The sequence below is a fragment of the Pelobates fuscus genome, chromosome 3, assembly GCF_036172605.1.
Source record: "Pelobates fuscus isolate aPelFus1 chromosome 3, aPelFus1.pri, whole genome shotgun sequence".
In the NCBI taxonomy this organism is placed as follows: domain Eukaryota; kingdom Metazoa; phylum Chordata; class Amphibia; order Anura; family Pelobatidae; genus Pelobates; species Pelobates fuscus.
Genome location: NC_086319.1, coordinates 285,147,634 through 285,161,713, shown reverse-complemented (window position 1 = coordinate 285,161,713; position 14,080 = coordinate 285,147,634). Strand labels below are relative to the sequence as shown.

At 40.0% G+C, this 14,080-nt stretch overlaps 1 protein-coding gene across 1 annotated transcript; it reads left to right on the top strand.

The window, feature by feature from the left end:
- The first annotated feature begins 259 nt into the window (after positions 1–259).
- Positions 260–8,930, top strand: LOC134603050 (low molecular weight neuronal intermediate filament-like). The gene is made up of 4 exons (XM_063448660.1): positions 260–1,153; positions 5,703–6,023; positions 7,769–7,893; positions 8,478–8,930. Exons 1-4 carry the CDS (start codon positions 443–445, stop codon positions 8,695–8,697), a joined length of 1,377 nt encoding a protein of 458 aa, XP_063304730.1. The 5' UTR covers positions 260–442; the 3' UTR covers positions 8,698–8,930.
- Positions 8,931–14,080: the final 5,150 nt, after the last annotated feature.

Sequence of the window (14,080 nt, the reverse complement as noted above, 5' to 3'; positions counted from 1 at the left end):
ATGGCTTTTGTCATATAGTAATGAATTCACCCCACAATTAAATGTATAATTATTTAGTCAAAATCCTTGTCATAATGTCCTAAAATGTGCTATTTGCTGATGCTGTAGTGAATTTAACCCTTTGTGTTCCAGATTGGATTAGCAATGCCATAGCATGTGGCACCCCTTATGTAATGTGCTTGCAACATCAAAGAGAATGTAGCTTGAAGAATTTAAGCAATCCCAAGCATGGGTTAAAGCTCTGCAGAGAAGAGATGTTGCAGAGCACACATGCTGTACAGAATCAGATGGGCGTGAGCATGGTCCCAGGATGGGTGGATGGGTATATAAAGGGATGCTGCAGGTCTGCAGAGTGCATTGTGTGCAGAAGAGCCGAAGGAAGCACTAGTGTACTACCCTTTTCAGCACCAGCAGCTACCACACCCACCATCAGTGCTCAGCCATGACTTCCAGAGAACTCTACACATCTTCCTACAAGAAGATTTTTGGAGATTCCCCCAGGTCTTCTGGTCACCTGTATAGCACTAGCAGTTCTAGAACCCAGGCCTACAGACCTAGAGAGTCGTACACCAGCCTGCCATCCTACAGGAAGGTCAGTAGGTCACCTGCCAGCCACCTCAGCTCGGCTCAAGACCACTTTGACTTGTCCCAGTCCACAGCCCTTAGCAATGAGCTGAAGATAGTGAGGACCAATGAGAAAGAGCAGCTGCAGGGTCTCAATGACCGTTTTGTCACCTACATTGAGAAGGTCCACAACCTAGAGCAACAGAACAAGTTGCTGGAGACTGAAGTGACCTTGCTGAGGCAGAAGCAGTCAGAGCCATCCAGACTCAGCCAGGTCTATGAGCAGGAAATCAGGGATCTGAGGTCCAGGCTTGAAGATCAGCTGCAGGACAAAGACCAGGCACTGCTGGACTGCCAACATCTGGAGGGATGTGTCAGACAGCTGCAGGACAAGTTGGAGCAAGAAGCAGCCAAAAGGGAGGAGGCAGAGGATGCTATGAAGAACTTCAGGAAAGATGTGGACCAGGCCACTCTGGACCGCTTGCAGCTGGAGAAGAAGGTGGAGTCGCTGATGGATGAGGTTGCATTTTTGAGAAAAGTCCACGAGGAGGAGGTGGCTGAGCTGCAGGCTTCAGTGACCCAGGCACAGGTGGGTCCAATGGGGATGACTTATGTGGGGCGGTGGCTTATTGACAATGGGAGGAGGGGAGAGGGAGATGAGATGCTGTCACTTTGCTCTTTGATACATAGGTTACAGGATGCGCTACGTGAGCTTAGCACATAAAGTTAGTTTAGCATATTCATTTGAGGTAGTTATACAACGGTACTCATGTCATGAAAAAGCCTGGGTTGATTATATCAGTGATGTTAAAACATGCAATTTAAACTCTGGGTTCCGTGTTTCTTTAGGACAATTACAGTGAACAGTGGAAGCTCAGATTCGTGGAACCACATTTCCCATGACGCTCAGCCAGCCTACAGGCTTCCTGAGCATAATGCGGAATTAATTTTCCAAACACCTGGGGTGCCAAATATAACCATCTATAACCATCATTGCAGTAGGACCTCTGCTTGAGCTGCAGTAAAGGTGTTAAAAGAAATATGCTGCTGAGCATTGTTGTGGAGGGAGGGTATCCCCCTCCCTCTTCTCCTCTATTCGACCCCTAGGGAAATGTCTGTAGAACAGAGTACAAAATTAAATCACACCCCCTCACAATATTATGTAACTAAAGCAGCACTGCAGATAAAGATGTAAAAAATCATTCCAACCCAGAAAACCTGCATTGACAGGACTGCATTCAAATATCAGGTTTAATATCACAGGTTACATTCGATGAGGTTTATTAGAAAGCACAGTATACAGCCTTTATATTGTAGGAGGAAGCATCATACTTTGCTATGAAGTTTGGTCCTTATGGAGACTGAAGAGCAAAATATTCCAAAAACCTCACAAATTCTGCCTCTTGCTTTTTGAGGAATTAGATTTTTATTTTTTTTGATGATTATGCAACTAGGAGTTAAACTTGTCATTGTATCAGTACCATTAGCCTCGAAGCTCCCATCAAATATAGACTGCAAGCTATTTACTGCAGTCATTTAAATGGCTAACGATAATATATAAATATTGTTTTTATTATTTATATAGCGCCATCACATTCCGTAGCGCTGTACATTGGGTGGACTAACACACATGTAATTTTAACCAGACAATTGGACGTACAGGAACAGCGAGGTGGAGGGCCCTCTCAATGAGCTTATATTCATTCTGCGGTAATCTGGCCATTAGTCAGACTGCATATTCTACTTTTGGGGTGACACGATGATCACATTTATATAGGTAATAATCACAATCATAAATAAGGATTTTGGTGGTTGGTGAAAAAAGCAAGTTGGTCTAAATTGTTTTATTTTAATGTGTAATGTATTAAGGTAGTAAATAGAAAAACTCACAAATACACATAATTATTTCTAGATCACGCTAATTCCCAATACCATATAGAACATTAAGTTCTCATGTACATACTGAAAAATTCAAGAAATGTACTACTGGATACACTGTATACTATACTTTATAATGTCTTTATTCTGATGGTATGATAAACAAGTGGCTTTAAAAGATGCATCAACAGCTGACATTGTTCAAATAGAGAGCTCTAATGAACTGAGAACCAATCTGCAAAATGTAAAATAGAAATGAAATGGGAAAAAAGTGTCATGTCCCAGGATTTTTAATATCATGTGCGCTTATCACCTATCTGTGCAAAATATGTGTTTGTGAGGTCTGAAAAATAAAATATAAATGTAGAAATATTTTCCTCCTAAATGGCAGAGAATTGAGCAGTGAGACTGCAGGGGTATGATCTATACACCAAAACTACTTAATGGAGCTGTATACCCTTAATGCGTCTTTTGATGCTTAAATTAGCTGTTGGAGAGGGATGAGTATCTTGGCCAGTGTCTTCTGTAGCCCCTTAGAATTTTGTTACAAAAAAGCACCTGACATGTAAATCCAGCCCTGATTGGTTCCCCTTTAAGAATGATAGCCGACAGAACTTATGCAACTTTTAAAATTACACTTCTAATACAGCAGAGTATGGGTTTACAGAATGACAATAGTAAAAATCAGTGTAAGGATCTACCATTCAATTTTTTATAATTTTTTTTTTTTCCTAAGATCATAAAAGATCTTCAGTTCAGTGGTCTATTACATGTGGCATCCTACGCTATATTGCAGACGTGCATCGATAACAGTCGCAACAGAGATGACTTTGCAACACAGTTGCATTAAGATAACGCCATCTTGGCTCAAAGATGCAATTTCATCCAGTATCCTGCAACATTGTTAAAAGTTGGTCAAGGTTGTTGCTATATGCCTTTTAGGAGATAGACTCCTTCCTAAAGGACGAATAATTTACATTTATATAATTTTAACTGACAGTATTTCCAATACATTAAAGATATAAATAACTTGCAGTATGGACAATAAGTAAATAAGTATTGATTCAATTTGTTGTACACAGTGATGCAAGACACTAACACTGAAGTGAGAATTCAAAGTGAATTTAAAATTTTAGGCCAAGGTAGCCGAATTGGACAAATCGGCTATAAGACCAGTTTGGCTACTTTGGTCTAAAACTTGAAATTCACTTTGAATTTTTACTTTAGTGAATCATCCTGTTCTACATTTTACAATGACTGCATTGTTCAGTCTGCTTTTTAGTCCCTTGGCCCCATGTGTCCAGCTGCTAATGCATTTATCTAACCTACAGTAGTCTGGATTAGGCATCAGGGATTTACAGTCTCTGAATCTGATTTTAACACTTTCATTCCAATAATAGTTTGCTCAAAATTTGACATCTTCGAGAACAGTGGGAACTGGGCTTTTGCTGTTTAAACTTTTCCTAAAAATAATACTAATCTCTTTTAATTTTATACATATGTTTCTTTTTCCATATTAAAAGCTTTGTATTTGCATACAAATATATGGCTCTGTAGATTCCTTGTTTAACCAATAAAATACATAGTTATTTTCTATCTTTGTGACATATACTATTGTGAAAGAACAGCCGACGAGATAACAGCCTTAATAATGATGGATGTTATAGTATTTTATTGCTGGCATATTAATACTGTAGTCAGAATACATCTGTCTACTGTAGAGGGCCAGGTGAAGACAGAGGTCCCCACATTAAGTACTCCTCCTTGGAAGCTAAACTAAAGATATACATTTTGCGTGGAACCTTGGAGGACATGGCCTGCACTGAGCAGACTGGGATTCTAATGGTTCCAGATGAGCTTACTCTGAAGGAGTCCCTGCACTATAATATTATTATTATTATTATTGCCATTAATATAGCGCCAATAGATTCCGTAGCGCTTTAAAATATTATGAGAGGAGGGATTTAACTATAAATAGGACAATTACAAGACAACTTACAGGAACAATAGGTTGAAGAGGACCCTGCTCAAAGGAGCTTACAGTCTATAGGAGGTGGGGTGTAAAACACATTAGGACAAGAAATATCAATTAGGTGTTTACTCACGTAGGCCATGTCTGCCAGTAAAGCCAGGACTGTTATTAAATGGCCTTTTCCACATTCTGAAGTGTATACTGCTGATAGCATCACCCAAGGATATTAGAAGGAAGACTACGAATATTACTACCCTGTTACAATCCCATGGCCTCCAGTACAGCCCTGATAGTAATGTAGGAAGGGAGTATCTTCTGAATTCAGGATGTCTTTTAAGCAGAACAACTCCAGATAGTATCTGTTGTAGTTCTTAATGCCTTGGTTGGTACCCAGAAATGGCACTAATGTAATTTTAATGAACTCCCAGTAGTAAGAACGGACATATGGTTTCATTAGGCTTTAGGTCACCTAATGTAATAGTTTATTATACATATAAGTATATATACTACATTAATATAGTATATTTAAACATTTAAGTAGATTAAACGAAGTGCACACCTCTTTACTCTGCAACAGTTTGCCTCCATCTTAGCTCCCTGTCAGTCACTGCTATAAGCTCCGTCCTTTGTTCCTGGCCATCAGCATTAAGAAACATATAGAGAAGAGGAGAAATTAAACTATATTTCTCTATATTTGCAATGTTTCCCTTGGCTTTGCCTTCTCTGAATTGGATTATGATGGAATTTGCCAAACTTCAAGACAAGAACATCTCATAAAAATGGCTGACACAAGTTACTGCTAATATACTGATAATATAAGTTACATTTCCCATTCAATGTGAAATACAGTCCTCGTTGACACTCAGAAGAGTCTACCTAAGATGTTATTCAGAACTTGTTTTTACAAATTTTAAATTACAATTAGAGAATGTGCCACCAGGATAATGTAATGCACATCATTTTGTTTGTTTTAGCTGACAACTTAAACATTTGTTTCCTGCTAAATATAAAATACTCTCATTAATATTTTATGAGATCTATTAACTAAACAGTGAGTTGTGCTTTGAGAACTAACTTTTTACCTTTTTGGGCTATAGTAAACAGGCTATAACCCATATTATTCAATAATATACAAATATGTATTAAAACATATAAAATGTTGCACTCACAATTATCAGACACAACAGCAGACACACAAAACCCAAGGATAAAATGAGTTCCCAGACTAATGAATTGACCATTATGCCACAAACTATGAACTATCCCTAACCAATATTGTGTCTTGCAGATCTCTGTGGAGATGGATGTGGTCAGTAAACCAGATCTTACAGCTGCTCTGAAGGAAATCCGCATGCAGTATGAAGTCCTTTCCACCCGCAATCAGCAGTCTGCAGAAGAGTGGTACCAAACCAAGATTGCCAATGTGTCCCAAGAGGCTGCACGGAATAATGATAATGTGCGCCAGGCCAAGGAGGAGATAAATGAGTACCGGAGACAGCTCCAAGCCCGGACTTTGGAGGTAGATGCTCTGCGAAGTGCTAACGAGTCTCTGGAGAGACAGCTTCAGGAGTCTGAGGACAGGAATAATGAGGAAATTTCTCAACTGCAGGTAAAGCAACAGTGTTCTAGTCAGGTTTCTTTTAATCTCTATGCTGTGTGAATTTCTCTACAAAATACACATCGTAGTATATATTTAAGAAGTGATGTCTTACTTGTCGTGGGGTGCGTTTTGTCTTGTAAAAGTTCAGAATTCAGTGAGAGAAAGCTTCTGCAAATTTCCGGCAGATTTAAAACAAAAAAAACTTGTTTTACAATTCACCTGTAAAATACTAATATAAGCAGGCATTGGTGTGTCTCCTAGCTTCAGATTTGCTGCAGTGTAAAGGTGATAGCTGACCCAAGATCACCACTTGCCACCTCTAAATACATTGCAGGAGGAAGATGGAAGATCCAGTTCTTTAGTATATTGTATTTTTGTTAAGATTGTTTTTAATTCCTTTATTTGGTAATGATGAACAATAATTTATATATCTAACTTACAATGATCAGCAACAATATTAAAACTACCTGCCTAATATCGTGTTGATTTCCCTCATGCTGCTAAAATAGCTCTGATACGTCGAGGCACAGACACCACAAGACCTTTGAATATGTTGTGGTATCCGACACCAAGACAATAGCAGCAGATCCTTTAAATCTCCATCGATCAGATTTGTTGTTCCAGCACATCCCACAGATGCTCAATTAGTTCAAGATCTGGGGAGTTTAGAGGGCAAAGCAACACCTTGAACTCTTTGTCATGTACTTCAAACCATTCTTGAACAAGTTTTACAGTGTGGCAGGGTGCATTATCCTGCTGAAAGAGGCCACTGCCATCAGGGAACACCATTGCTGTGAAGTGGTGTACATTGTCTGCAAAAAAATTCTAGGTAGGTGGTACATATCAAAGTAACATCCACATGAATGCCAGGACCAAAGGTTTCCCAGTAGAACATTGTTCAGAGCAGAACACGGCCTTTGCCTGCCTTCTTCGCATCCTGCTGCCATATCTTCCCCAGGTAAATGAGGCACACATACACAGCCGTTCACCTGATCTAAAACCAGACCAGGCAACCTACTTCCATTCCTCCATGGTCCAGTTCTAAAGCTACATCCCCATTAAAGATGCTTTCGTTGGTGGATAGGATTCATCGTGGGCACTCTGACCTTTCTGCGGCTATGCAGCCCCATATGCAGCAAACTGCAATGCACTATGTGTTCTGACACCTTTCTATCATGGACAGCATTACGTTTTTCTGCAATTTGAGCTACAGTAGGTCTTCAGTGTGATCGGACTTGACAGGCTAGCCTTCTCTCCTTGGGTGCCCATCATCCTATCACTGATTCACCGATTGTCCTTCATTGCATCACTTTTTTGGTAGGTACTAACCACTGCATAATAGATGCACCCCACAAGACTTGCCACTTTGGAGATGCTCTGACACAGTTGTCTAGCCATCACTATTTGGCCTTTGTCAAAATCACTCAGATCTTTACACTTGTCCATTTTTCCTGCTACCTACACATGAAATTCAAGAACGAACTATTCACTTGCTGTCAAATATATCCCACCCCTTGACAGGTGCCAATTATATAATCATTGTTATTCACTTCAGCTGTAAGTGGTTTTAATGTTGTGGCTGATCAGTGTATAATTTAAATGAACCTATCCAAATATGTCTGATTTCTAGAAGCTCAGAATATATTTTGAAAATGAGTGTATCATTCTTTTCCTCTCAATATGTTCAATGGATAAGCAAGGGCATTGTTGTTAAATTTGTGGGACTTCGTTCTAAAATGACTTTGTTTCTACAGGAGACAATAAACCAGCTTGATAATGCCCTGCGGACCACAAAAGGAGAGATGGCTCGTCATTTAAGAGAATACCAGGATCTGCTTAACGTTAAGATGGCTTTGGACATTGAAATAGCAGCGTACAGGTAAAGAAACACAATTTACATCCACCAGTTGGCCAACTAGACAGCAGCATGGTATTGGACAATGGAATAAATTTCAAAAAACATATATCATTGTACACACTGCTCCTGAATGGGTGTAAATTATAAAGGCAACTAAAATTAATACACATCACTATAGAAGCCTTGGATAAAAGCAACATATGTAGATCTAGAATCCTTTAATATAAGTAATACACACAGCTATATAATATATTAGTGATATATGTGGCTCTAACATATATTATATTATATAATATTATATTATATATAATTTATGAAACTTTGCAAACCTCTCCATAATCACCATTTAGGGACAGTCTGTCCCTAAATGTCTGTTAAAGTTTATGTGCTGTGTATGGTGCTGTTGAAAACTTCAGTACTTTATAAATATAATATATCTAATAATGCCACACACAGGGCTACAATAGTTTGTATGGTATTTACAATAATGGTTTGCTGATTTAAGACAAAACTTGTTTTGTACAAACCCTTTTTTTTTCTTTATAAAAACATAATTTTTTTTACAGCTACATTCAGCATAGTTTAACACTTTTATGTCTTTACAGGAAACTGCTAGAAGGGGAGGAGACACGTTTGACGACCGTTGGCGGAGGCAGCATGTTTAGCTATGGCTACCCATATTCCTCAGGGGGCAAGAGCTATTCCACAAGTACAGTGACCATCAGGAAGGACGAGAAAAAAGAAGTCTCAGATGGAGGAAAAGGAAGTGTCAAAACGCCAAAGTCAGAAGAGTCTGCTCATGAAAAGACCCCATCTAAAAATTGATCTAGCAAATGTATATTCCCCACCTCTTACAAGAAAGGGACAATTTACACGAAACGTTCGCCCCCTCCCCCAACCTTCATGCTAGTGAACTGGCTTTATTACAGAGAGTTTAGAAAAGATAAGGATGTGGATGTTTTATTTCTATTAATTGCATACAGCACTATTGAAGAAATGCCTGAACGTACATGGCTTGTGTGGCATTTCTCTGTAGGTGCCTCAGTGTGCTTAACCCCTTAAGGACACATGACGTGTGTGACACGTCATGATTCCCTTTTATTCCAGAAGTTTGGTCCTTAAGGGGTTAAGCACCTGAGGCATCAAGGGGTGGCAAAAATTAAGGGGTAAAATGGAAGTGCAGTGTAGGCAAGTGTGGTTTTACTCCACTGCATTACTCACCTCATGAAATGCTTCATAGTGTTTACTGGGGCGAGGGAATGAGATACTGTCACTGCCAGAGAAGTTACAGTTCTGCATTAATTATTGGAAATAATACATCCACTTTGTATTCCACATTGATGTCTAAACAATGTTTACAGTGCTAATGTATGGCAAAAATAAAAGTTCTTCCCATGTGGGAGCAGAACTGAAAGCAAATGTTGAGATCGAGCGAAACATGCGACATCATACACTGATAAATGTTCTAATCAGCATTCCACTAGGGTAACTATTCAGTCCAGGCATTGCAGGGATAACATTGAAATTGCCACTAACCCTGCAGTGTAGCCTTGTACTATGTGTTTTATTCTGGCAGAGAATTACTGTAAGATATTGTTTAAGATCTATCTGTGAAGATATATTGTAGCTATGGAGCTCCAAGGCCATAGACAGCAGATCAACTCTGGAGCATCTCGGACCCATGAGGAAACCCAATACGTCTTTAGAAACACAACCTTCCACCATCATCACTAGTCACTACATTATCTTTCCACCTTCTTCTACTGTTTGTCCCTATGTTGTTTTTTTTCCTCTCTTTTTGTTTTTTCAAACCCTTGAGAACATGGTAGCAGTGTGTGCCATGTTTATGTCCTATACTTATCCAAAGGTAGATAAATGTGCAAGCCAGATTTATTTTTACAGCTATCCGTTACTGGACTGTCACCGGAAATGGAATAATCAGCTTGCTAGGCTCCTATCATGCACATATAGAATGTGCCCAATCAGTCTATGGCGAGTGCTTCTTACAGCCTGATATGAGATTGGGAGATTGATTAGGCAATGAGAAATTAGAGCATTTGTAACAGAACCCTAGCTGTATCTACGGAGATGCCAAATGTTCAGAAAACCTATAATCTCGACTTTCACATGGTCCTCACCTGATTCTTCACCTTTTGTATATCGAGTTTACTCTCTGATTAGTGCTTCCTTCATACATGATAAAATCAATGTATATATTTGTCATTCTGTACAAATAGCCTATTCAAAGCTTTCTTATGCTACAACAAATATTTCAATGATATCATCTCAAACATGTATGTAATACAGAGCATTAACGGGTATTGTTGGATTAGTGATAAAAACACATAAAAGGACTAGGACTGTTAACATGATAAGACATGTAACATGCCCATAACAGTACTTTTATCAGGTACCTATTTATAACATAAACAAAAATAATTGTGACTTTATGATTGAACTTGACCTTTCCATCACCGGACCACCTCTGCTTGTCTTTTGAGGTCATCTAATAAACATTGAATCTGGTGGCCTATATTATACACATGGGAAAATGATGCCCTCCGGCAGATTGATTGAAATATCTATAAGTTTGGTTATACTAATGATATATTTATTATTAGATAATTATTTCCATTGTATTTTAGCCATTCTTTTCATATTTTACTATAAGTTAGTGAAGAAGACAATGTCAATGTTGAAATACATCAGGTGGGGAACTTAAAATTCACATTCATTTATGTTTGGAAAAGATAAAAGGCTGAATATGAGGCACTGTACATCAAAGGTATAAATCATGGAGAGGAAATAGGTAAAGGACAGTTTTGTCAACTATTAGGTGCTATGCTTCTATCCCTGCTTTCAATGTGTGGCCTTTGCTGCCCCAGCTAAAACAGTCTAATAAAACAATTGCTCTGCACTATAGAGTTTTGTTTTTTATTCTCTTTTGTTTTGCTATTTCTCAGGGAATCTTTTGTTTTGTAAGAAATAAAAATAAGAATACTCCTGAGAATACAACTGGGGCTCGGTAAAAAAATGACCAGCTTAACGAAAGATGGACATCACACATAGGTATTGGCAAATGGTTTATAAGTTTTACTTCCCCTTTCCTTCATACTCATCAAGTTCCTCATGGTAACCATGGAAAAGGGTGGTGGGTACAATAAAATGAAGAAACAGACATAATGTATCATGTCATGTAAATTTGGACAGGACTGTTTGGGGACAAGTTACGGATGTAACTCTAGATTTACGAGTATAGGTAATATTAAAGAACAGTGTCAATAGAATGAGAGCGCAGGTTACGTGTTAAGGTCAATGAGTGTGGAGCAGATATGGAACCACCAAAAAACAGTACCTGCGTGTATTGCATGGTCGTGTATGTAGGCTGAGTGTATACATAAGTCACATTAATAAAATACTACCAACAGTAGCAATAAAAACAGTCTTTTCTTTTGTGGAAAATTAATCATAAATAGTTTAACCTTCTCAGAGTCACTGCTGGTGGGTCTGGCCTCGGGAAAGAATCTGACTTTTCTCAGCAGATGAATGCAGTGAGTGTGCAATAGATGATGTCCCATCTGCACCTGGCGGATCCGGGGAGGGGGGCAACGGGGCAATTCGGAGCTTCATTCCGATTGTCCGAATAGCTGAATTGCCGAAGTTCCTGAAATTGCAGAATTTCCGAAGTGCTGAAAATCCGAAGCACAGAATTGCCGAAGTACTAATATACCCAGTGGAAGAATGAATGTTACAATGTATACCAGTTTTAAAAAAAAGTATACAAACATAGCCAGGATTCAGCTGTAAGCATTTGCAACTAGAGATGAGCGAACCTGAACTGTAAAGTTCAGGTTCGTACCGAACATTACATTTTTTGGACCCCGAGCCCGGACATTTCGGACATTTCAGTGACAGTTCGGGTTTGAGTTTGGTGTTTGGCGATTTAATGGCGCGTTTTGAAAAGCTGCAGGGCAGCCAAACAACAAGCGTTTGACTCGTGTGCTCTTTGAAGCCATCACAGCCATGCCTACTAATGGCATGGCTGTGATTGGTCAGTGCAGCATGTGACCCAGCCTCTATATAAGCTGGAGTCACATGAGCTCTTATTAGTGTAGGGAGAGGATGCTGCAGCTGTGAAGGACAGATTAGGAAAGAATTTTGGTGTGGAATCTGCAAACTACAGAAATTATTTTTGTTGGTGCTATACTACATTTTTGTACCCTGCCCTGAGCCCAGTGCCACAGAGAAATAAGCAATCAGTCTGTTTTTTGGGTGGGCACTTGCAACTGCATGTGTGCCAGGCACATTACTTTAATCATGTTCTGGTAGCTCAGTGGGCAACATCTAGGCATTTTTAAATACTGCTTGGACATTGCAGTTTGACAAATTCAATTTTTTTTGGTGCTAAAAAGTACATTTGTGGCGTGCACTTCATATCTGAGAGTCAAATGGAACCATCAAATACTGTGGTTACATCGCACTTTGAAAAATGCTATTTTTTTTGGTGCTAAATAGTACATTTGTTGCCTGCGGTGCACTTCATATCAGAGTCAAATAGAACCGTCAAATACTGTGGTTACATCGCATTTTGAAAAATTCAAATTTTTTGGGTGCTAAATACTACATTTGCGGCTTGCGGTGCATTTCTTGTCAATCTTTCTTTTATTAGAGGCATATAAGATGGGGTACAGAAGAGAAATTGGGGGAAATGTTCAAATGAATTACAGTATAGAGTCGGTACAGCAAAATTAAATTACATTTCCTGAATTGCGATGCCTCATTTTTTAAATTTTTGTTGTTAAAACTTTAGTTAGAAAATACAGGCTATGGATCATAAGATCCGGTTGGTAACATGCTAAAATATTAGAGGTTGCGGTGCATTTCTTGCAGTCCAATAAAACCCTTAAATACTACTGTTACATTGTTGGTTTAAAAAAATCACACTTTTTTGTGCTAAATAGAACATTTGCGGCCTGCGGTGCATTTCTTGCAGTCCAATAAAACCCTTAAATACTACTGTTACATTGTTGGTTTAAAAAAATCACACTTTTTTGTGCTAAATAGAACATTTGCAGTCTGCGGTGCATTTCTTGCAGTCCAATAAAAATAAAAATAATCACTGGAGAGAAAGAGGAAGCACCCCCCCCCTACCCACCCGCGATCCCTGGCCCTGAATGCCAGCATTCCAAAATTCCTGGCCTTGAAATGCTGTCATTCCATCTGGGGGAGACGGACAGTTTTAAAAACCTGATGGCGGTGGCTGTCCCACAGTACGTAGTTCCCAGCCGCCACTACTTTTCCAGGCGAGCCATCCCTTCCCTGCACAACCAATTGGCGGACAAAATCAGGTGTGCACTGCTCAACGCCATCTGTGGTAAGGTCCACATAACCACTGATACGTGGACCAGTAAGCACAGGCAGGGACGCTATATCTCCCTAACTGCACACTGGGCAAATGTAGTGGCGGCTGGGCCTGAGGCGAATAACAGTTTGGCGCATGTCCTTCCGCCACCAAGGATTGCAGGGCATTTCTCTTTGCCTCCTGTTGCCTCCTCCTCATACTCAGCTTACTCCTCCTCTACCACCTCCTCATCCGGTCAGCGTAACACCTTCATCACCAGCTTCAGCACAGCCAGGGAGAAACGACAGCAGGCTGTTTTAAAACTCATATGTTTGGGGGGAAAAAAACACACTGCGCAGCAGCTGTGGACGGGCATGGAACAACAGATCGATGAGTGGTTGTTGCCACTGAGCCTCAAGCCCGGCCTGGTGGTGTGCGATAATGGGCGAAATCTCGTAGCAGCTCTGGGCTTAGCCGGTTTGACGCACATCCCTTGCCTGGCGGATGTGCTGAATTTGGTGGTGCAGAAATTCCTGAAAAACTACCCAGATATATCAGAGCTGCTGCAGAAAGTGCGGGCCGTCTGTGTGCGCTTTCAGCGTTCTCACCCTGCTGCTGCTCACCTGTCTGCGCTGCAGCGTAACTTCGGGCTTCCCGCTCACCGCCTCATATGCGACGTGCCCACAAGGTGGAACTCCACCTTACACATGCTGGAGAGACTGTGCGAGCAGCAGCAGGCGATAGTGGAGTTTCAGCTGTAGCACGCACTGGTCAGTCGCTCTGCACCAGACTTGCCCTCCAATAGATCCTCGTTAAAGAATTTAAAGTGTACTCATTCCAATTACAGGGCCTCGAAAGAGTCCTGTA

What these genes read in the sequence shown, in the direction of transcription:
- LOC134603050 (XM_063448660.1), top strand. Translation starts at nt 443, where the DNA reads ATGACTTCCAGAGAACTCTACACATCTTCCTACAAGAAGATTTTTGGA. An exon ending in CTTCAGTGACCCAGGCACAG is followed by an intron (nt 1,154 to 5,702) that starts GTGGGTCCAATG and finishes TGTGTCTTGCAG; the next exon opens with ATCTCTGTGGAGATGGATGT. An exon ending in AGGAAATTTCTCAACTGCAG is followed by an intron (nt 6,024 to 7,768) that starts GTAAAGCAACAG and finishes TTGTTTCTACAG; the next exon opens with GAGACAATAAACCAGCTTGA.